Consider the following 23399-nt stretch of genomic DNA (forward strand, 5'->3'; position numbering starts at 1 on the left):
TCTGTACACGATCTTCCACTACAAAACCCAGTTGTTCATCTGCTAAACTTATCCTCTGATTTATTAGCACTTGTAAAAATTTAGTTGTAAGTTTTAGCGTATTATTTAACAAATTTATACCTATGTAGTTTTCCGGCTGTTTTTTATCTCTTTTTTGAATAGTAGAATTAGGTCGCTCATTCTCTATACTTCCGGTATTTTATTGTATATTATAATTTTAATAATTAATGTTGTTAATTGTTCTGTCATTGCTGCTCCACAATATTTCAGTAATTCGTTTTGTATCCACTCCTTACCTGCTGTTTTTCTTTTCTTCAGGTTTTCAAGTATTTTCCGAACTTCCTAAACATTTATATTAAGTTCTTCATTTGTGGTAATTTCTGGTGTTTCCGGTTCTAGCGTCGTGTGTTCTTCCTCTGCATACAGCTTTTTTAGGTAGTCAATCCACGTATCCTTTTCTATGTGTTTTGGTTCTATTAGTTCCTTTACCTTCGTTCTTTGACCTCTTACGAAGCGCCATATTTCCTTTTGCAGACCGCAAAATTATGTTCCATTTCTTTCGAAAAGCGTTCCGAGTGATCATTTTTTATTTTTCTTACAAGTGCATATGTTTCGTTTCTAATTGTCTTGTAATTATGGTATGCCTCTTGAGTTTTGGTTCACATGTATTTCAGGTAAGCTTTTTTTACATTTTTCTTTCACCAAGAACTTCCTTGGCCGATCAGATATTAGACTTAATTTTTGCCCAGCTTTCTTCGACTCCATCACTTTCTGTGATATATGTATTTTATCTTGTGGAGTCATCGTATAAGCTTTCGACTTTGACTTTTATCTTTGTGGTGTTTTCATTCGGATTTTGCATAATACCAATTTATGATCGCTTCCTATTTCTGCTGATGTGCTCTTACATCCAAGATTTGAGAGAGCTGTAACTCTCTATTCGATAGAATCTAGTCTATCGTACTGTTTTCAAACGTGTATTTGTATTGTTCTTTATGAGGGAAAAATGTATTATTAATACCTACCTCGTTTATGCTGCAGAGGTCCGTCAGAAGGTCTCCGTTTTCATTTCTGATATTTTCATTATATCGCTGTTTTATTCCTGGAACTATATCATTGCCAACACAGGTGTTAAAATGGTTGAATGGCTGAAGTGGTTGTTCAGAGTCTGATCTAAAGTGGATTCGTCCCTAATCAGTTTTACTTCTTAAAGTTATACCTTGTTCGCCGCAAAAAATTATTCCTTTTACGATAGGGACTGGTTTCTTTCGGTTTTCCTGTTGCTATCTTTCTTTCAGAAGACAACGGCTTTTCGCCTGTTAAGCCATTTAATTTTATTAATGTTAATATATTAACATTTCGGATGGGGGTTGAACTCTCAAAAACCTTCTTCTGACTACGCCGGTGGTTGTGTCAGACGCTAAATAAACAAACCTCCTGCACAGGCTAAATTGGTCTATTGGCTCTTTTTATGAAGTAATTAATTTTTATGAAGACAGTGGTGAGAAAACAGCATTGTTCTTGCTCATTTGTTGCATTACCATTTTTAACATACTTTTTAGTTCTTCATATCACTTGTTTCTGTTTAACCATATAAATACTACACGTATCTTGTGTGCTATTATTACTAGTGATTTGGGGAAAGCTGATGCGAGGCTTTCCATATTGTGCAAGAATACTACAAGTGGCTACCGGAGTTTGCTTAGGTCTAAGTACAAGAAAGTTTTTGTTATACAACTCCTTATAAACGCAACCTTTAGTATGTCGGATGAGATCCCTTGCAAAGAACACACTTACCATCAGTAGATTTTTCGTGACATGATCACCAGTGCATTTTATACATCGTGGTCTTAGATGACAATACGCCTTGGTATATCCATAATGCTAGCATGAGGAGCATTGTAGTATATGGACTTTTTTGGAGTTCCATTTCAATTGACGCTTCAATTTTAATTGTATTGTTTAAAAGATACTCTATTTCATATGTCTATTTTCAGCATGGTTTAGATTAACAAAAACGTGGGTAGCGGCGCTTTGGTTTTTAAATCGCTTTCAGCTTTGCTTCCAGAGTTTTGCTAAGGTCTCCAGCTTTTCTAAAGAAGCTTCGGAAAGTGTCCAAACCTCTCTTCGTATAATAAGGTAGAAAACACATAGCATCTTATGATAGAGATTTTGGTACCAAGTGGTACATCGCGACTTCTGAAAAGAGACTTCGTATTTACGAACGCTGATCTTGCTTTCCCTATGCGCTGTTTTATTTCAGTAGAATGGTGCCATTGGCTGTTAATGTTGGTACCAAGATATGTGTAGCTATTTACCCTGTCAATTGGCTGTTGGTTAACCAAAAGTCGTGTATTTAATGTTTCGCGCCTACTGGCTACCATTTGATTTTAGTCCATATTATCTATCACTTATATCTGATATGTACGACATTATTGTTAACCATGCAAGCTATCTGCAAAAACTACTGTATCGTCGGCATATCTATCAATCGGTTTCTAAATTTGTGGTAACTATAAATTAAAGACTGTTTTAGCTCTACTAAAAATATATTTAAGTTTTTTTGCAAAAAAAAGTTAATATATGAACAATACTCTTCAACCATCAGATCTAAAAGATAATATTCAGGAGATTTCGAACTACAAAATACAACAAATATGAACATCACTTGATAAAAAATCCTTAACAACTAGTTAAACATCAAAGTACAGAATATTCGCTACCCCAAGTGAAGTTTTACATTTCAATATCACTAAAACTCATAAGAAAAAAATCATAATAGGCATTAACAATAGGTGATTGGCATATAATCATTTAGCTGGAAAAATAACAACAGTCTTATTCTAAAGGGCAGTTATAAATGAGCGGCAAATACGTCTTGTGACGCACTCTTTTGACAACCAATATTGTCGTCAATATATTGCACAATAATACCTTCGCGATACAATTTTATTGTGCAGTATGTTCATTTCAAGGCAGTATTTTTTAGCTATTACAAGTAAAAGTTAAAATTAGCAGTAAGTGGTTGCTGCACTGTATTACTGGTTGCATATTTAATAGGCACAAATTTGCAAGTAATCTAAAGATTTGTATTTTTGGATAAGCATTTCATTTACATTCCGAATATGAGACTCTACATAGTTCGTTGTCAAAGATAAATTCGAATTTTTGAAATTACATTGATATGATTACATGAAGATATTAAGAAAATTTTTAATTGGAAGAGATGTACGACAAGGAAACACTATCTCCCCACAATTTCTTTATCACAAAACTGGAAAATATATGCAAATATAGACAAATTAGAATGACTTGAGCATTAATATCAATGGAGAAGTGCTAACAAATCTGAGATTCGCCGATGACATAGTCCCAATCGCAGGCGGTGTTCATAATGTCAAAAAATTATAAAAAATATTATGTGAATCCTCACAATAAGAAGGCCGAAAGAAAAATTTCTCAAAAACACTTGGTTCTCAGCTTGGGTGGAACTCAAATAGAGGACACATGCGAATCCTACAAAATAATAAGACTGACATGGGCCACCTTTGGTAACCAGAGCTTCCCATATCTCCTAAACGGAAACGTTTCAATCGATGTGTCCTCCCCGTCTGCTCTTACGGTGCAGAAATCCTAATCCCGATAAAAAGTTAATAAATTATTAATCACACAGTTTGCAATGTTGGACTCCAAATACAGAAATTCCAAAAAGAACCGGAGTACAATATGACGTGCAAATAACAATGAATTAACGATAACAGGTGGACTAAAAGAATTATCGAGTTCGACAAAATACGTCGACGATTTACGATGTGCACAACATAAAGGGCTAAGCAAGCATTCAGAAGTAGGACAATTTTATAAAAGAAACGAGGTTATACATATAATACCATTGATAAAAATACATATAATACCATTGTAACCCGTAAAATCTGGCACTGAGTATAGAGTATTAATAATAAAATTGACCGAACATGACAATTAGTTATATATTCATTTTAAATGGAAGTGTATAGTAAGATTGTTTACACAGTCCTTATTTTAGGGTATTTTGTGTAACTTTTTAGATTGTCACATGATTTTTCTTAAATTATTCGTAAGAACACTTTTTTTATTAAAAAATCATCGTTTAATTCTTATCCTACATATCAAATACACGGGTAGGAATTGAACTGAATTAAAATAAAGAATATTATTATATATATTCAGACGATATTTATTATTGCTTATATATCTGTCAAATATCGACACATCTAATAAAGAGGGATCAGGAAAAATAATTTTTGTGAAAGCCTAAGCGTTAAACAAAGATGTTGATTATTTTATTAGACCAACTACGGGTCCCTACCACTAGTTTAAATACAAAAAAGCGGAATAAAGAAATGAAATATCGAAAAAGATGATAAAGTGCAAAGAATATAGGTAAAAGAATTCATGATTTGCAAAGAATATCTCAATGAAGACATTAAAAAGAGGTGGAATATTAAGTAAAGCAACACATACTCTGGCAGCACGCTCGTACCAAATATATCAGATATTATAATGGAGCCTCACATGAAGAAGAGTAGTGAATAACGCAAATTTTTGAAAAGACTAGTATATAGAAAAAAAACAAAGGACTGTGATGGGAAAGATAGAATTACTGGAAAATTTGGGGATTGAAAAAATTGGCTCTATTGCCATACAGTTGATAAAATTAAAAAAGTTGATATTTAATATCACATCAAGATGATGTTAAAAGTATTATACTACCTTGTCTAACAAAATTCAAAGTAGAATTAGTTTGTAATATTCAGAAAAGTGTAAGTACAGGAAAAAATAAGCACTGTAAATAAGTATAGTGTTATGTATAAGCTTTTCAATCAATTTTCGTGATTTTTGTGCATTGGTAGGCCTGATGGCAGTGAATTTATCTTTTGAGCATAACTGAAGTTGCAGATTTTCATAGAAATTTTAACTGCAACACTCAAATCTTTACACAACTTGAACTTAGGAACATTGGCTTATAAAGCGAACACCTACTATACTTTGATATCACAAAGATCACTATAAGTACATTGCAATAAATAATCAGTCTTTTTAGATACAAATAAGTACTCATTCCCTATTTTTCTTTTTGTTTTCACACAAATAATTAAAATCTAGTTTCGACACTCATGCTCGGTTGTATAGCAACTCCTTGTGGATGTCAAAAATAACCTTATGGCCACATAAATATAAATATTCGTCATCTTTGTCACTTGCCAAATCTAATAGTGTTAAAAATGTTTTATTTTCACGGACACATGAAATATACCTTTTGTCTTATTGTTTTTATTAGAAAAGTTCATAAAGGTAAATGATTTTCGTTGAATGAACCAACTCTCGGCAGGTTAATAGATTGCTTAGGTTATGTAAATGTTAGGTTATGTTAGCTTGCGTTAGATTAGGTTATATGTATTATTAAGCTTAAAATATTAATGTCAATCTTAACAATTAACCATGAAAAATTATATATATAATAAAAGCAACAAAATAGTACAAGAATATTAAAAACATAAAAGTTTTAGGTGTAAAAATTGTTCGCCTACAGACAGTTATTTTAAAATTATGATGACAGACGAATGATTCCAATGCAGGCGAGTATAAAGATCCGGATCTTCATGGGCTACCCACTATAAATATTTAACTTTGGTCGGTAACCACTCTCAACTAATGACAACATTTATAAAATAAAAAACAAAATCACTACTGTACCTGTCACTTGGGATGAGCAAATTGAATGGAATGGATTTTAGTTTCCGATCTAGACAGAACAACTGTTTACTTTCCTGTTGCTATTCGAATACTTCACAGAAATAAAGAATATGGGTTCGTTCGCCCATTCAAACACTAAATATATTACAACTATAGAGCAAAACAATATAATACTTAGCCAATAGACTTTTAAGTGCCATGTATTGGTACTACTTTTTAAGTTGATATTCTTGTGTTAATCAGAGATTACATTATTTAGCAACAGGATAAAAGCAGCCGTTTTATATCATGTACACAGTAAAAGATCTTTATTTAGGCTTCCGTTGCTCCAGTCTTAATATTAGCTGAGTATAAATAGGTAGCCGCTCATGTATTCGTCGTCGAAAATTTCTTACTCGCCAATTTAACATTAACAGTACACATTTATTGTATTTCTAAAATATTTATTTATTTTTCGGTAATGTGCCAATACCAAATCAAAATATATGAGGCTAACAGGACTAATGCTGTGTTTCTGATGTATTAGTAGCGTAATCATTCAAAATGACGAACAGGCGCCATTTTAGAAAACGATTTTAAACAGGATTATGGAAGTATTTGAAAGCTGTTGTATCAATTAGTATACTTCTTGGTTTTCGTGCGATACTGCCGAGCTGTTTCCAATTAACGACCGTTCCATATTCAATGGCAATTGTGTGAATGTTACCATATTATTCCATTTAATTCCATCGTTGTTATTGGGCACTGTAACTATAAAAACTGTGAGTAAAAGGGCAACAAATCCCATGAGAAATCGCTAAAGTCCATTCTGGTGATTTTTGGCTCTTTTGTGGCGGGTGTACAATAGTCGGATCGTGACATTTGACATAAAATGTGGCATTTGACGTAAAACGTGACATTTGACATAATACGTGACAAATATCACGATCCGACTATTCTACCCCAACCACAAAGAGCCAAAAATGACCAGAATGAACCTTAGCGATTCCTTACGGTATTTTATATGAGAAATTATGTCATACCGTATTGCCCTTTAACTAATGTGTAAAAAGAAGATAGATGAAGATAAACTAAGACTTCTAGAAAAAAACATTCTGAAATAAACAAGGATAAAACAAATCCAAGAAGGAGAATATGGCCTATTTGTCATTAGATACAAAATCAAACAAAACGAGAAGATACCGATAGGCAGATAAAGACTCTACTGGTTTGAACGTGTTTAAAGACGAAGAAAATGTGCAAAATGTACAAAAAATATTAAAATGACAACCACAAGAGGTGACATCTACGGGAAGACGTTGGTGTGATATAATTACGTCAAATTGGATGAAATCAAATAGAAATCTCGGAAGAAAAAATAGAAACAAAGGGCATTATGGCAGAATCTTCGAGGAGGATTCAGATTTTCATAGCTCATAATAAGGGAGAGAGAGTATACATGATCCGGTTATCCTTGTATAAGTCTTCCATTATGAAATCTAGTGATCTGATTGCCGTGGAGCCTCAGTCCACATTCTCCCTATTTCTGTTTCTTCTTCCGAGATTGCTATGTGACTGTCAAAAGGCGATGACAAAATACCTTTACAGCTAAATATATATCACGATTTTTGGAGGAACTTTTAAAAAATAGCAAAACGGGAAAATCCTAATCCCTGGTTATCGTTCAAACTTAAAAAAAGTCGTTCCTTTAGTTATGTGGTCCTGTTTGTATCTCTCCGTCCAGAACAGCTAAAACGCATAATTGGTAATGCAGATTTTCGGCATTTAATTTTTAATTTGATGAAACTCAAGTTTTTACTCCGACTCCAAGAAAAGTAGACACAGTATATTAGACAAAACTTTCAAATACCATACAGGGTTAAAATTAATGTATTATAATTTCTCTACTTACTAAAAGAAGGGTAAGAAATACTAGACATTTGTCCAGTCTGACAAAATACACTTATGTCTAGCGATTAGTATAGTCGAGAAAAATATGAACATATTGTTGTGAGTCACATACCCCTGGTTGCGGCCCTGTACGTTAGAGAAATTCCAGAAGCCTCTCCGTCGCAAAACTCCGATAAAAAGATGACCTTCAAGAATTCCGGATTTTGCGATGATTCGACCGTCCCTCCGCCAGCTATTTCGAGAGAATTTATCTTATTATATAAGCCAACAGGGGCTGGCTCTGAAGTGAATTCTTTTAAGCGATAATTATTAATGTAATTAGTAATTGTGATATTTGTAATTAAGTTTGAGTTAAATAAAGTTTTTTAAACCAAGTTGTGCTTCACTTCATCTCTGAACGTATAGAACAATGTAACAATATGTTCTACTACATTAGTTTTACATTTATAGAACGTATCTACCGCAAATAAAGACCTTTTACTGTACACGTAACACTTTAAAAATGACCTTTTGAAGGGCATCTAGCTAGCAATATGGCTCGGCGTGAATTTATGCATTGATGAAAAGTGTTACGGGACAATGATCGGACCCTAATACCTTTGTTCTATATTTAACATCACAGACCCCCTTCATTAGTTTTTCGGAAACTAAAAAGTAGTCTAATCTCCTGCAAAATACAAAAAAAATGTTATTAGATCAATACATCGTTTCTGTAGTATGTGGTATGACAATAATTGGTAAGGTTAAATTCAAATTGAAAGACAGAAAAGTTTTAAAAAATATATCATTTTCTTTGTCAAATGGCGTTGTTATTCAATTTGTTTATCCCGGAGAGCAAAGTAATAGCTTATAAACATTCGCTTATAAGTAGGCTCACTGAAAAGACGGTGAGAAAACACAATCTTAAAAAAGAGAACCTTATATGACCAACAGTAACCAAGATGACAATGTTTTTCTTAAAATCATATTTCAATCGTTTATTAACATTAAGAGCTGAAAATTGAACGGGTTATAAACTTTGTGATTGCATATGCCGAGGTGTAAAAGATATAACCCGTTAAAGTGATAGTTCTCATAAAATACCGTCTGTTAGAGCTCATTTTTTTTTTATTTAAATGGAATTTCAAAATACTATTATTTCGTACGAAATATTTAAATTTTATCGATTATTGTATATTTATTTATTTATTAAGCTCAACAGGCCTTGAAGGCCTAGAGCTGAAAGATTTAATTTTTTCTTACAAATAATATTATATATATATATATATATATGTCGTAGGCAAGTATGAAATGCAGGCATTCTCGCAAAAGCCTAGTCATTTTCGTAATGACTTGGCAGTTTGTATAACGTTTTCATTTTTACGAAATGACTTCAACTTTTTAGGCATTTGCGAAACTACCGGAAACGGTAATTCTATTTTGAAACAGTGTTGCAATTTAGGCACAGATCATATAATATAAGAAATTTTTTCCTTTCCTAAAAGAATTATTAAAAGCTCTTCCAAAATCATATTCTTTTGGTGAATAAAAATTTAAAGTCAGTGCAAATGTCCTTGATTCTAGAGAATATTTGGCACCTTTTAAAAACTATCGAAACAATGCTTTGGGTGATTTTCGTAAAGAGGACTAAAACAATAAAAATGCAAAATAATTATACAAAAATACAAGTATATAATAATAATTTAATTAATTTTCTCTTCCCTTTTTTATATTATATGATCTGTGCCTAACTTTCAACACTGTTTCAAAATAGAATTATTACCCATGATATCATGAAATTATCGTTTCCGGTAGTTTCGCAAATGCCTAAAAGGTTGAAGTCATTTCGTAAAAATGAAAACGTTATACAAACTGCCAAGTCATTACGAAAATGACTAGGCCTTTGCGAGAATGCCTGCATTTCATACTTGCCTACGACATATATATATATATATATATATATATATATATATATATATATATATATATATATATATATATATTAGAAGTGATTATTTCGACCAAAAAATAATTTATAAATACGTTCAAATTATCGGGTATAGTGGTCTATAATAAAAATCTTTCTTTTTTCTAAATTACTCAATATTTCGCTATTTATTTAAAAGCTTCCTCAGGAGTAAACTAAAAACAATTTGAACATTACAAAAAATGGCGTACAAATACATTTTAAAACACTTACAGAATTTAAAAGATTTTGCAAATAAAAACTGACATTGAAGTATTTGAAATATTGAATGTCAAGATTAAATTGTCTTAAGCACGTTCGTTACAGCTATACGATAAAAAATTAAAATTATTTCAAATGTAAAAATAAAAATAACAATAAAAGAAAAGTTAGAAGAATAATATTTATTTGATGAATTATTAAGGTTAGTTGTTATTAAGATGAATGTTGGTTATTTTTAATATTTATAAATTTTGTTCAATATGTTACAATATATGTTACTTAACTGTCCAGTGTCCGTTTTATAATTTAAAGTGTTTTTATTTTTATTAATGTAATACATTTCAAGAAATAATCTACTTTTGTAGTTATCAGTCTGTGCCAAAATGTGAGCTTTGTTATAGTCTAGCATATGACCAGTGTTTTCATAGTGTTCAACCACTGCGCAAGTATTTTTTCTCAAGCGGCAATCACTTTTATGTTGTGTGATGCGTTGTTTTAGCCATTGTGATGTTTGACCAATATAGCTATTTTGACATCCTAAACACGGTATTTCATAAACGACATTACTTTTATATAAGGTTGGTACTGGGTCTTTGATTTTTGAAAATAGTTGTTTGCTGTTCATGGTATTATATTTAGCTATACTAATATTAGGAACATTTTTGAGTTAATGGTCTAACTCATTCTGTCATATCCATATTCAAAAATGTTCCTAATATTAGTATAGCTAAATATAATACCATGAACAGCAAACAACTATTTTCAAAAATCAAAGACCCAGTACCAACCTTATATAAAAGTAATGTCGTTTATGAAATTTGAACGTATTTATATATATATATATATATATATATATATATATATATATATATATATATATATATAATGGCTATACACCAGCGTGGGTTAAACCGCGAATGCTTTCTAGATCCTATTTCTTGAGTGGATCAGTCTCACAAATACTATTACATATTATATATAATGCTTATTCCTATACTACTATAATATGTACATTACATTTGTTTATATAAAACACTTAATACTACACTTAATATTCCTTATAGTCTTTCCATACATTTCTTCACCACTTCCATTGTTTTCTGTCCAAAGGTTTTTCTTTCCAGTTTACAATATTACTTTTTTTTAAGTCTTCATATACGCTGTCCTTCCATCTCCTTGTTGGTCTTCCTATTCTTCTTTTTTGTATTGGTTTACGTAATAGAACCATTTTTGGCATTCTCGCCTTTCCAATTCTTTTGATGTGTCCTAAGTATCGGATTATCTGTGCTTTGATTGCCGTCGTTATTTTTGGTTCATTATATAGTTCTTCAAGTTCCTTATTATTTCTTCTTCTCCATTGTCCATCTATTTTCACGCCTTCATATATTGCTCGTTGTATTTTCCTCTTCCATCTTTCTAAAAGGTCTATTTCTGATTTTTTAAGCACCCATGTTTCACATGCATATGTAGCTGTAGGTCTGATAACTGTTTTGTAGATTCTTATTTTTGTTTTTCTTGAGACATATTTGGATTTCATTAATGGACGCAATGTTCCATACTTTTTGTTTGCTATTCTTGCTTTTATCTCCCCTTCCCCATGTCCCTTTTCATCTACTTTTACACCCAGGTAAGTAAATTCTGAAACTCTTTTAAACGCGCATGAATTTTCTCCTTCTACCTCCAATGTGAAATTGTCTTCTTTTTCTTTATCTGTTTCTCCCATTATCATGTATTTTGTCTTTTCTTTATTTATGAGAAGACCAAAAATTTTTTCTTCTTTTATTATATTGCTCATTAATTTTTTAGCTCTTCCTTACTTGTTGTTAATAGTGTTAGATCATCTGCGAATGCTATACATTGATAGCCATTTTTAAAAATCGTTTCCTGTGTGTTTATTTTACTTTTTCTAATTATTCCTTCCAGTATTACATTAAAAAGAGTCGTTGATAGTGGGTCTCCCTGTCTTAATCCTTCCTTTGTTTCAAAATTATTTGATTTATGTGCCTTCCATGCTATTTCGTTTGTGGAGTTATCCATAGTCATCTTTACCATCCTGACGATTTTACTTGGTAGGCCCATTTCTTTCATTAGTGCGTACATCTATTGCCGCTTTACCGTATCGTAGGCCTGTTTGAAGTCGACGAACAGGGCGTATACTGCTATGTTCGTAGCACGTAGTCTGGATTTCTTTTAACGCAAATATTTGGTCTGTCGTCGACCTATTACTTCTGAATCCTGCCTGATATTCGCCCAATATCTTTTCCGTGTATTGATTCAGCTTTTTTCTTATGATGTTTGTCAATATTTTGTACACGACTTCTGGCAATCTCCATTCTTTCTGTTTCCCATATACTTTTTATCAGGCTGTACATGTATGTGTAGTCTTTTTCCTCCTGCCTTTATCATTTCCGCCGATATTTCTGTTATTCCTATTTATTTATATTTTCTATTTCTTCCCTCGTAGGTGTTTCTATTGCTATATGATCATCTTCAATTTCCTGGATTGTTCCCCTTTCTTCTTCGTTTTTGTTTAGAAGTTGTGTAAAGTAAATTTGCCAAATTCTCATTGATTGTTTTTATATTGATTATTGTATATTATCTATATAAATATATAATAATAATTATTAATTCTTCTTGTAAAGTACTAAAAGATTCGTTTCAAAATTTATTTTATAACCATTTATTCAGAGAGCGTAAAAACTTCTTATAAAAATAAGTCGTTTCATATTTTAAATTAAAAAAACACATTTGGAGTATTAATTTATAATTAATATCATATATTTACGAGTATATAAATACAGGGTGAGTCATGAGGAACTTTACATACTTCTACCATATGTAGAGTCCCTCAGGGAGCATATCATGTGGCCACTAAAAAATGTCAACTCCTCTTCTTTATTAATTAACAGGGTGATTTGTGTAATTGACCAATTATTTAATTTTACTGTAGTGTTTATACGGATCATTTGATTTTTTAAATTTTTGCATGATACAGTACACTACTATCAAGCATTCGACTGGTATTAGCTAAACTAAAAAATTCCAGGACTGGCTTTGGAAAAATTAATTTAGGGATTCGTATTAAATATTACACCCTGTATAATTTTTTTTTAAAATGCAATAAGTGATTTTCAAACTACATAAATAGCCAATGAAAACGACATATGCGACAATGTTGTCGCACTTTTATTAAATTTTTAGTGAACGATCAAATCTTACCAAAAATAGAACAACCATAATGAAGTATCAAATTATAAGGTATTAATTTAAACAAATGTTATAAATTTCAAACATTTTAATTAAAATGAGTTCCTACAACATAATCTAATACGTAGAAGATTACCATCTTTACTGTCACTTTGTATTATCTCTACGATAGAATCAATTGTTTTTCAATTTTAAATTTTTACTCGTAGATCGTATTGGGGCATTATTTTCGATAAATAATAAATTAAATTGATTAAAAAGTCAAACCTCTTGTATGTGTTAGTTTTTGTTGATTGTAAATGATTAAAATTTTATGTCAAATAATAATACATTGCATCAACTGTACTAAATAAAAATAAATCTAAAAAAGTTTAAAATGAAGGTTGGCGTTGACCGTTTGACGTTTCTTGATATTTTATACCCATTGTCATTATTGTCATTATCAATTGTTATTTATGTGTACAAGAATACATATTTCTTCTGTCATATCTACGTTAAGTACATTGTGTTAGTTTTGGTAGAGCTTTTGTTACTTTCGTTCAAAATGCCACATCAGTTTTCGACCACAGAATATGCAGACATAATATTTGTTTATGGATTCTGTAATGGGAATGGTAGGGCTGCTAGTAGAGAATATCGCAGGAGATTTCCTAATCGTCGAACTCCCAGTCATCCAACATTTGGGTCAGTTTTTAATTATTTGCGAGAAAATGGCACTTTTCCTAGTGGAACAACAAAGCGACATATAGATGAAGCGCAGGAAGATGACATTATGGACGCCGTTACTATGAACCCTACAATAAGCACTAGACAAGTAAGTCGAGAACTCAATGTTACTCAATCAAAAGTAAGTAGAGTCTTACAAAAAAATAATCTATACCCATATCACATTCAAATGGTTCAGCGACTACATGCTGGAGATGAGATCGATAGGTTGGAATTTTGTAGATGGATTAACAATAATCGACCAACGCTATACAGGACACTATTTACAGATGAAGCCCAATTTACCAGAGACGGGATAAATAATTCACGAAATTCACATGTGTGGGCAGAAGAAAATCCCCATGCTATTCGAGAACGTCGTTCTCAGTTAAGGTTTTCGGTTAACGTGTGGATTGGTATCATAAATAACCAATTAGTAGGTCCTCACTTTTTTGATGGTCCTTTAACAGGGCAGGTCTATTTGAACTTTCTACAAAATATTTTGCCGAATTTGCTTGCCAACGCGAACGTTGCTATCCGAGGGATGTATTTTCAGCATGATGGGGCACCCCCATACTTTTTACTGGCAGTGAGACAACATCTCAATAATGTTTATGGCAACAGGTGGATAGGACGTGCAGGTCCTATTTCGTGACCTTCAAGATCCCCTGATTTCAATCCCGTTGATTACCATATTTGGGGACGATTGAAGCAACTAGTTTACGCAGTGAATATTAATAACCGACAACAATTAATTGATAGAATTATACATTGTTGTAATACTATTAGAAACGATCCCCAGAGTATCCGTAATTCAATACGTCAATTAACAATTCGGCAACAAAAATGTGTACAGGCTGCAGGGTTCCATTTCGAAAATCTATTTTGAATTATTTTTATTTTGTTACCATTGTTGTATCTTTTCCAGTTCTAATTTATGGGTTTATCATAACTATGTACATATTTTTAGTTTTTTTTTAAATTGTTCTTCGTTATTGTTAGTAGTTACTGTTTTTTGTTGTGCAGTGACTCAGTTTATCATTTCAATTAAAATGTTTGAAATTTATAACATTTGTTTAAATTAATTACCTTATAATTTGATACTTCATTATGGTTGTTCTATTTTTGGTAAGATTTGATCGTTCACTAAAAATTTAATAAAAGTGCGACAACATTGTCGCATATGTCGTTTTCATTGGCTATTTATGTAGTTTGAAAATCACTTATTGCATTTTAAAAAAAATATATACAGGGTGTATTATTTAATACGAATTCCTAAATTAATTTTTCCAAAGCCAGTCCTGGAATTTTTTAGTTTAGCTAATACCAGTCGAATGCTTGATAGTAATGTACTGTATCATGCAAAAATTAAAAAAATCAAATGAGCCGTATAAACACTACAGTAAAATGAAATAAATGATCAATTACACAAATCACCCTGTTAATTAATAAAGAAGAGGAGTTGACATTTTTTAGTGGCAACATGATATGCTCCCTGAGGGACTCTACATATGGTAGAAGTATGTAAAGTTCCTCATGACTCACCCTGTATATGCATTTATTATTAAAATTTAAATATTTCCAGGTAAAAGTAGCCAGTTCTTTCTGCAAATAGTTGTTATTATTTGATTTAAATAATATCATTTGTTTTACGCCCCGTTTCTTAGAATTTATTTGGTCTCTATTTGAATTTAACTATGTATTTTCGAATGGTTAACAAAATGTACATTTAGTTTAATGAACAACTTACCATCCAATATTCTTCGATCTAGCATTCGCCATGTAGGTCCAGAAGGAATAAACATCTTTCTCTTCTGGGTAAATATATCTATATAAGTCAATAAATCCTGCCTTCAGGAAGTCCGTCATACCATCCCTTTCTTGGGGAGTAAATCCAGCGTTTTTCGTGTTGTTTTTAGGTCTCGCTAAATCTATTTCTTGATGAGAGACATTCATGTCTCCGCAAATTATAACTGGCTTCTTCTCGTCAAGTTTCAAGATATATTTTTTAAAGGAATCGTTCCACCTCAGTCTTTTGTCAAGTGTAACCAATTTTCTTCCTAAAAAACGTTAAAACAAATATAATAAATACGTCTCAAGGACACAGTGGAAGAGCGTCAACTTACTGAGTTAAAAACTCTGGAGTCGTGAGTTTGAACACGATGGCCAGGATGGGAATTTTTACTTAAAAAATGTTATCTTTAACGGATGGGTACTGGATCGAGTACTGCAGTCGTTCGGATATAATAATCGACTTTAAGAAGGACAACAATTGCTAATAAAAGATATTTAGTAGTAGATCTATATAGTTACTGCTCAAGACCTATACAGACCCTATAAATTTCAGTTTTTTTTAATTTCAAGCGCCTTAAAAGTATCAGTGATACAGAGCTGCTGAACGGGTTGCATAACAATTAGGGAATAACTAAGTTACATAATTAAGTTTAAAATGAGGGAAATATTTAATTGGTTTGTGAAACTCGACAAATTAGAATATAATGTGCTAAAAGTGTGCAGTAACTCGACTTTTTCCAACAATGTATTACTTAAATTAGTGATTTGTGTTCAACTTTTGTCAATTTTGCGAAGTTCAGTGATGATATTATTCTATGGTAAGGCTCAAAATAATGTGATTTTACTATGAAAACGCTGTTCTCTACGATTGTCGCACAAGCCCTTATTTCCGTTAATATTATCGGTTTAGGGTGGGATCGATCCTTGCCAGTAGATCAAATCTTTAGACGGACGAACATGGGTATTATAATCTTTTCGATGTTGGAACTTGGAATTTCTGTAAACGACTTACATACCTGGCTGGGTACTGTACCTGGTAGAGCAGTTTCAACGCTGTGATCTATTGATACTCAGCCCACAGCTTGAGGATTCGTCTTGTCGGTTAGAGGAGATACCTGATATATAGTCAAAGGAAAATAGCAAGAAACAGTGGCGTATCTCAATCGTCAGTTCGAAGGTTGTCAAAAACTTACAGAGATACGTCCAGAAGAGTCGATGTGACAGAAAGCTTTCGGTAATCCCCAGAGGGCAACGAATTTGAAATAAATTGGCTATAAAACACAGAAGAGCCACCCATAGAGATATAATGAATACATTAGAAGCTGTCACCGCTTAGCTTGGGCAAATTTGCATAAAGACTGGATGCTATTGATGATTGGCAAAACATTAAGTTAATACAAATCATTTTGTTATCATACTTTATAATTTTTAATCATATTTGCACGTTTGTTTTAGTTATGGAGCAACATTTCAAATTATAAATGATAAGGCCCAATTTGTCTGAAGAAGTTCAGGATAAAAATTTGAGAAGGGATGTGTAATAAAAACAATTAAATATATCACCTCAGTCGGTCGGACCTCTGATCTGGTCTGTAATGAGTAGCAAAGTAATCGGACACTTCAGTGTGGTATAAGGAACCATTCGACAGGGCCAGTATACAACAGTCTTGAAGACAAGATTGGTTCCACAAATGAACGAATGGATGGTAATGGTCACAAGGTCTTTATGTAGGATGGAGCACCTTACCATCAGGCTAAAAGTTTTTAATACGGTAAGAAATTCCTCTATTACCCGGCAACTTACCAGACATAAACCTCATCGAAAATATCTGGGAGTGCTTAAAAAGGAAATTGGCCGAGGAAGTAATGACGAACAAAGTTTACTTGATAGAGAAAATCATTTTTCATTGAAACCATAGTGACCATTTAAAACATATGACAGCAAGATGAATAAATAGCATACCTAGGAGAATAGCTGAACTTCTTAAAGCCAAGGGAAGCTTAAGAAAATATTAGTATTGTATTGATTTATTGGTATAAGATTCATAAGGTTTAATAATTGATTATGAAAAAAAGAAAACCCGAATTTGCTAAATGGGTGTAATAATATGAGCAGGTGCTGTATACTTCCTAGTTTACATAAAGGTTTGTTATAATGCAACAGCAAACACAAATACTAAAAATTTTCGGAATATAGTACCCTTATGAGTACCACAAATGCCACATGAAGTAACTAGAAAGTAGCAACATTCAAACCTCAGTTATCAAAATTTGAGCCCAATCGGATCATTAGTTTACAGTTTAAATTGACTTAAGTGGCACTACTTTCACTAAAATTAAAAAAGGGAAAGAACCGGGAGTTATGCCATACCGACTATAAAAAGAATTAAAAAAGCAATACATAATAGTTTTGTAGAAGAACGTTATGGATGCAAAATTTGGAAATGCTCAAAAATTAGACAGAAGGAAGATAATTTTATAAAAGATTGTTACGCCAGCCCCTTGCCTATGACAGCGTTCAATGACACCTACGACTGTCTATACTCCAAATTCAATAGGATTGTCAGGGCAGACATTTTGTAGTTCCTAAACACTTGATAGTAAGCGGCTATATATTTATTTATTTATTAGCACATAAATTTACGTCTCAATTATCGTTTTTGCCGGTTACATCTGATATAAGTCCGAACTGGATAAAGAATACTCGCTTTGTTGCGAAATTTATTATTTAGTACCGCGTGCAGCTTATCAGTGTCGTTGAGGTGTACCTGAATATCAAGAAAGGGACAGGCGGACATTGTTATCTTTTTCGAAAATAATATTCTTATTGCAATACGGCAACATTGTTAAAACTCGACGGCAAATAGTGAAAATAAATATTAAAATCAGGTAGTCAGAATTATTACATGAGCGCACAGTCGGGTAATATGGCAGCAAAACCAACATGCAGTACATCTGTTGATAAACCGGATAAAAGGAGGTGGTTATCTGTGAAAGAAAAACAAATGATCAAATCGGTTTATGAGGGATTACGTAGAAGAAATCAAGATATGTTTATAGAGGACGTCGGACATTGCGACTCGTACGGTTTTTCAAATAATTCAAGATAATTAACCACTTCAAAAACCTATTCATAAAGGACGTACAAAAATTATATAGGACGATACTACGAAAAGTATAATCCGAAGAAAAGTTCATGGATTTTATCTTAGGAACGAAATGCCCACGTTAAATGCTATTCAACGAGAAATTAATGCAGACGCAGATGATACTTTAAATAAAATATCCATGCGGATAGTACAAAGAACATTATGTGAAATGGATTTTCGGTATGTAAACAGAAGTCGGAAAAGTTTGTTAATCGAGAGAGAGACGAACTAGTGATATGGCGGAGACAATATTTACAAAAAATTCGTGATTTTAGATGTCTTGGGACGTAAAATTTATTATCTGGACGAGACGTGGTAAAATGAGGGTCATACGAAATCCTAAGTATGGCAAGACTTAAATATTAAAAGTTCATGACAGGCTTTTCATGAGGGACTTTCAACCGGCTTAAAAGCACCTTCGGGCAAAGAAAGACGCCTCAATATTATGCACATAGGAAGTGATTCAGGTTTCTCGAAAGGCAGATATAGTAGATTGACAAAAAAGCAAAAATATAGATTTTGATGAATACATGAAAAAAAGTTCAATTACTTAATGTAGTGCGGAAACATAAGACTTCCTACATCAGATTTGCAGTAGACGAAATGGCACGTGAGCATGGCATCACCGTGTTAAGGATTCCACCGTATCATTGTGAATTAAATCCTATCAAACTGATGATATGGCACATATAAAAAATGAGGAAGCGTAAAAAAACATACCCTTTAAATTAAAAGATGTCAAATTATTATTAGAACAAACCATACAAAATATAACCGCTTCCAACTGGCAGTCATGCATTAAACATGCACAGAAAGTATAAGATAAAATGTGGGACGCAGACACGCGTGTTGATGTTATTATCGAGCCCATTATTATTACTCCAGGAGAAGACAGTAGTGATGTTTAATTAACATCTGGTAAAGTGAATCAGCATAAAAAGATTTATTTTTAATAATAACTAATATACTTAGTTCTAGTGAATTTGTTTTTTGTTGCTGTTGTTGTTTTGTCATTTCCTTCTCCTACGAGGTTATATTATTGGAAGTACTTACCTAATAACTTTATTATTATTATGGCAAATTTGTTTCTCAATGTTTCTCTGTTTATTTTCTGTAAAGCAGTTGGTGTCTATATTTGAATATAAATTTTATTTTAAAAATATCAATAGGTACATAAGATTATTATTCCAATATCAGTACGTTTAAAGAAGTCTAATGTAAAAGGTTCCTTTCGAATTAATCCTCACAATGATTTCCCTTATTTTAAAAATGTATACGCCACCATTGAACTACACTCGTCTCTCGTTTCGTGCCCCTCCTGAGTCTATCATTTTAAAGCGATACCCTGACAATCCTATTGAATTTGGACTATAGTAGATACTCGTCAAAACAAGTGTTCATTGAAGGCGCGGGATTCCAAAGGCCCGATGTCACGAGGGGTCTACGTACCGATTTCGAGATAATTAAAAGATAATTAAAACGAACCACTGAAGCGCCTATATACAGAGATAAATTAAATTGCAGGGGTTAGTCTAAAATTAGTTGGGGTAATTGTATCTTTAATGTTAGTGGAAAAAGACTGTAGATAAATTAAGTGTTAAAAGACTAAATAAAAGCTAAAATAAACGTCACAATCTCACAACCTTACCTGCATTAGGAACATACACGTTAACCAAGTAAAACTTCTCATACTCGGCAGTGATACATCTACCATCTTCGTCTTGCTCGTCATCTTCGATACCGTAGGTAACGCTTTTGGGTTCTCTCACGCTAAATATTCCTACTCCAGCATAACCCTCTTTCTTGCTAGAACACCAATACTGTTTGTAAAGCTTTAAATTCTTTATCTCTTCGGGTAGCTTAGATTCATTGCATTTTGTTTCCTGAAATAGAAAGAATGAGTTTGTACTCGCGTCGCTACTTTTAAACTTCATCGCTGCAGTATGTTTTTTCCTTAGGAAAGTTATTAAGTGGTTAAAACCATGTATAATACAAATGTTTGTATTTTGAGAACAATTTACGAAATGGAAATTGAAACGTCAATAAACTTACTTTAACCTTTAATTGTGGCTTATTCCCATTTAAATAGTAATTAAGATATCTTTTAAGCTATCTATAACTTTCCAAAACTGTCCAGTCATCCGCCAACATTAGACATTTGCTATTTAGGAAACAGGAAGTGATATCGTTAACGAAGATAATAAAAAGAAGTGTGGCTTCCTTGAGGAACTCAAGATATTACTGAGATACTGTCAGACAGATGACAACCTATCTTGACTCTTTGACTTCTACCAGATGTAGAGTTTTTAATCCATTCAACAAACCTGACATAAAAACTTACATTAATTAATTTGCCCAAAATTATTTGGTGATCTACACGATCAAATGCTTTAGAAAAATCTGTGTATATTGCATCTACCTGTTTACGGTCTTCCATTTGAGATAATATATCAGATTGATAGCAAACCAAGTGTGTTGCAGTGGATTTTTTGCTATGAAAACCATGTTGTGATTGAGATATTAAGCCTTTACATAATCAAGAAAGTTGCTTTACTATAAGACAGTCGAAGAGCATAGGGATTGCAGATTGTATAGAAATGCTACGATAATTTTCAATGTTGTCTCTCTGACCATTTTTAAATATAGAAACATAACTTTCTTTTCATGAAGAAGGAAACATAGAAGTTTCCAAACATCTATTAAACAATATAACAAACTAAAACTCGCAGCATCATATTCTCAAAGAGACCAAAACAGATAAAAGAAATACCTACTTTAAAACTTGGGGGTCATACACTTGCATATGTAAATACAATTAAATATCTAGGTTTAATATTTGATCAACCTCTAACCTGGAAGGACCACATCAAATATATATCAGCTATATGTCAAAAAAGACTAAACCTCTTGAATTGTATTTCTGGTACGAACTGGGGAGTGGGCGGTAGAACTCTACTCATATAAAAATCTGATCCGCTCCAAGATCGATTATGGATGCCACGCTTACTCGTCTGATTCAACAACAACTTTAAAAGTTGTAAACACCATTCAAAATAACGCTCTTAGAATAATAAGCGGTGAATTTAGAACAACCCCTATGTTACGTCTTCAGGCCGAACTCGGTGAACTACCATTAGATTTAAGAAGACAGGAATTAATGCTCTCATATGCATCGAAACTGTATTCTTTAAAATATCACCAAACCATTCGCTGCTCGAATATCCAGCACGCAAAAACCCACATTCCCTTTTATGAAAGATGCAGACGAATCATAAATGAATTAAACCTTAAAGTCCCCGAAATCTATCCTAGCAAGATGCCAACTTCCCCTCCTAAGTAAAGTTCGTGTAACCTTCTAGCTCAGGTCTAGTGTTAGGGTTTTCAGGTCTCGCAAGCGCCCCTAACATGACTTAACGACTACTTTCGTAGCCGGGACCGACGGCTTTACGTGCCCTCCGAAGCATGGTGGCAGCTCAGTTAAATTAGATATTGAAAATTTTGTCGGTGCCGGGATACGAACCCGGGCCCTCCAGCTTGTTAAGCCACTGAGCTACGGCTGCCACACTTCCCCTCCTTAACTAATATCTTCTCCTTACATAAATTTGAATCTATTGTCAGAAAATAAGAAAGAAAGCAATCGTCATCTAATTAATTCTAAATATCAAACCTCAATTTCTCAATTTTCTTCCTTCAAACAGTTATTCACAGATGGATCTAGAACAGAACGTTGTGTAGCATCTGCCTTTGTAACAAAGGATGAAATAAAGAAATATAAACTACTGGAGACTAATACTATTTTAACAGGAAAACTCTTTGCAATATATAAAGCCATATGTCACGTTACAAAATGTCCTAAAACTAACTTCTTAATAATTACTGACTCACTAAGTTCTCTAGAAATCATCTGAAAAATCTATTCTTCCCGTCCTGTGGCCAAACTCATTAGACAAGAATTGCACAACCTAAATCACAGAAACATTGCTTTCCTGTGGGTGCAATCTCATGGAATCACGGAAAACGATCTGGCAGATAAATATGCACGAGAAGCCTTAGAGGACACAACTATTGAGTTCTATCCAAAAACTCCAGCGACAGATCTCAAATCATATTTCCACAGCAAAATGATTAACATATGGAATAGCAGATGGCACAAAAAACAGGCAAAATTACTTGAGATAAAACCAATATTTCAACCATGGTCTGATAGTTCCATCAATCGTATTTCTCAGGAATTTGAGAGAACTATTCTTAAAGTGCGGTGCCAAAGTGATTATCCAATATCTAAAAGCAATAAACTATTTACACAAAATTTAATTGTTACGCTATTCAATTATTGTGAATACTTTTTCTTTTATCGCTAATAGCCTTACAGGCTGATGCGAGTTTGTAAATAATAAAAAAAATATTGCTAGATTTATTTTCGTTTTAAACAAGAAATATATCAAACTTATTTTATAATTTATGTATTTGCATTGCTTCTTGGAATACACAAACTTACCTGTACACAAAATATGTCCGGACTTTCATGGTTGAGATACTCCATGCAGCCCTTGCTTACCCAGCTTTTGACGCCTCCAATATTCCAAGTACTTACAATTAAGTTGTAGGAAACATCATACTTATTTTTCTTGGTACAAGCAAAATCTATCGACTCCCAATTTGTGGCAGTCTTGTTTAAAAGGACTTTAGTCTTTTTCACCGGCGGTTCTGTAAGAAAGTGTAAAAAATTGTGGAATTAATAAATATTAATT

At 32.7% G+C, this 23399-nt stretch overlaps 1 protein-coding gene across 1 annotated transcript; it reads right to left on the bottom strand.

Annotated features, from left to right (window-relative positions):
* Positions 1-2536: 2536 nt before the first annotated feature.
* On the bottom strand, positions 2537-23341 carry LOC140447365 (DNA repair nuclease APEX1-like). Its single transcript, XM_072539972.1, has 4 exons — positions 23147-23341; positions 20297-20531; positions 15456-15765; positions 2537-8293 (listed from the first exon to the last, which is right to left on the bottom strand). Exons 1-4 carry the CDS (start codon positions 23189-23191, stop codon positions 8176-8178), a joined length of 708 nt encoding a protein of 235 aa, XP_072396073.1. The 5' UTR covers positions 23192-23341; the 3' UTR covers positions 2537-8175.
* Between the last annotated feature and the right edge of the window lie 58 nt (positions 23342-23399).

Source organism: Diabrotica undecimpunctata, chromosome 8 (genome assembly GCF_040954645.1).
Source record: "Diabrotica undecimpunctata isolate CICGRU chromosome 8, icDiaUnde3, whole genome shotgun sequence".
NCBI lineage: Eukaryota > Metazoa > Arthropoda > Insecta > Coleoptera > Chrysomelidae > Diabrotica > Diabrotica undecimpunctata.

What these genes read in the sequence shown, in the direction of transcription:
- LOC140447365 (XM_072539972.1), bottom strand. Translation starts at nt 23,191, where the DNA reads ATGGAGTATCTCAACCATGAAAGTCCGGACATATTTTGTGTACAG. An exon ending in CGGACATATTTTGTGTACAG is followed by an intron (nt 20,532 to 23,146) that starts GTAAGTTTGTGT and finishes TTTCTATTTCAG; the next exon opens with GAAACAAAATGCAATGAATC. An exon ending in CGTGTATGTTCCTAATGCAG is followed by an intron (nt 15,766 to 20,296) that starts GTAAGGTTGTGA and finishes AACGTTTTTTAG; the next exon opens with GAAGAAAATTGGTTACACTT.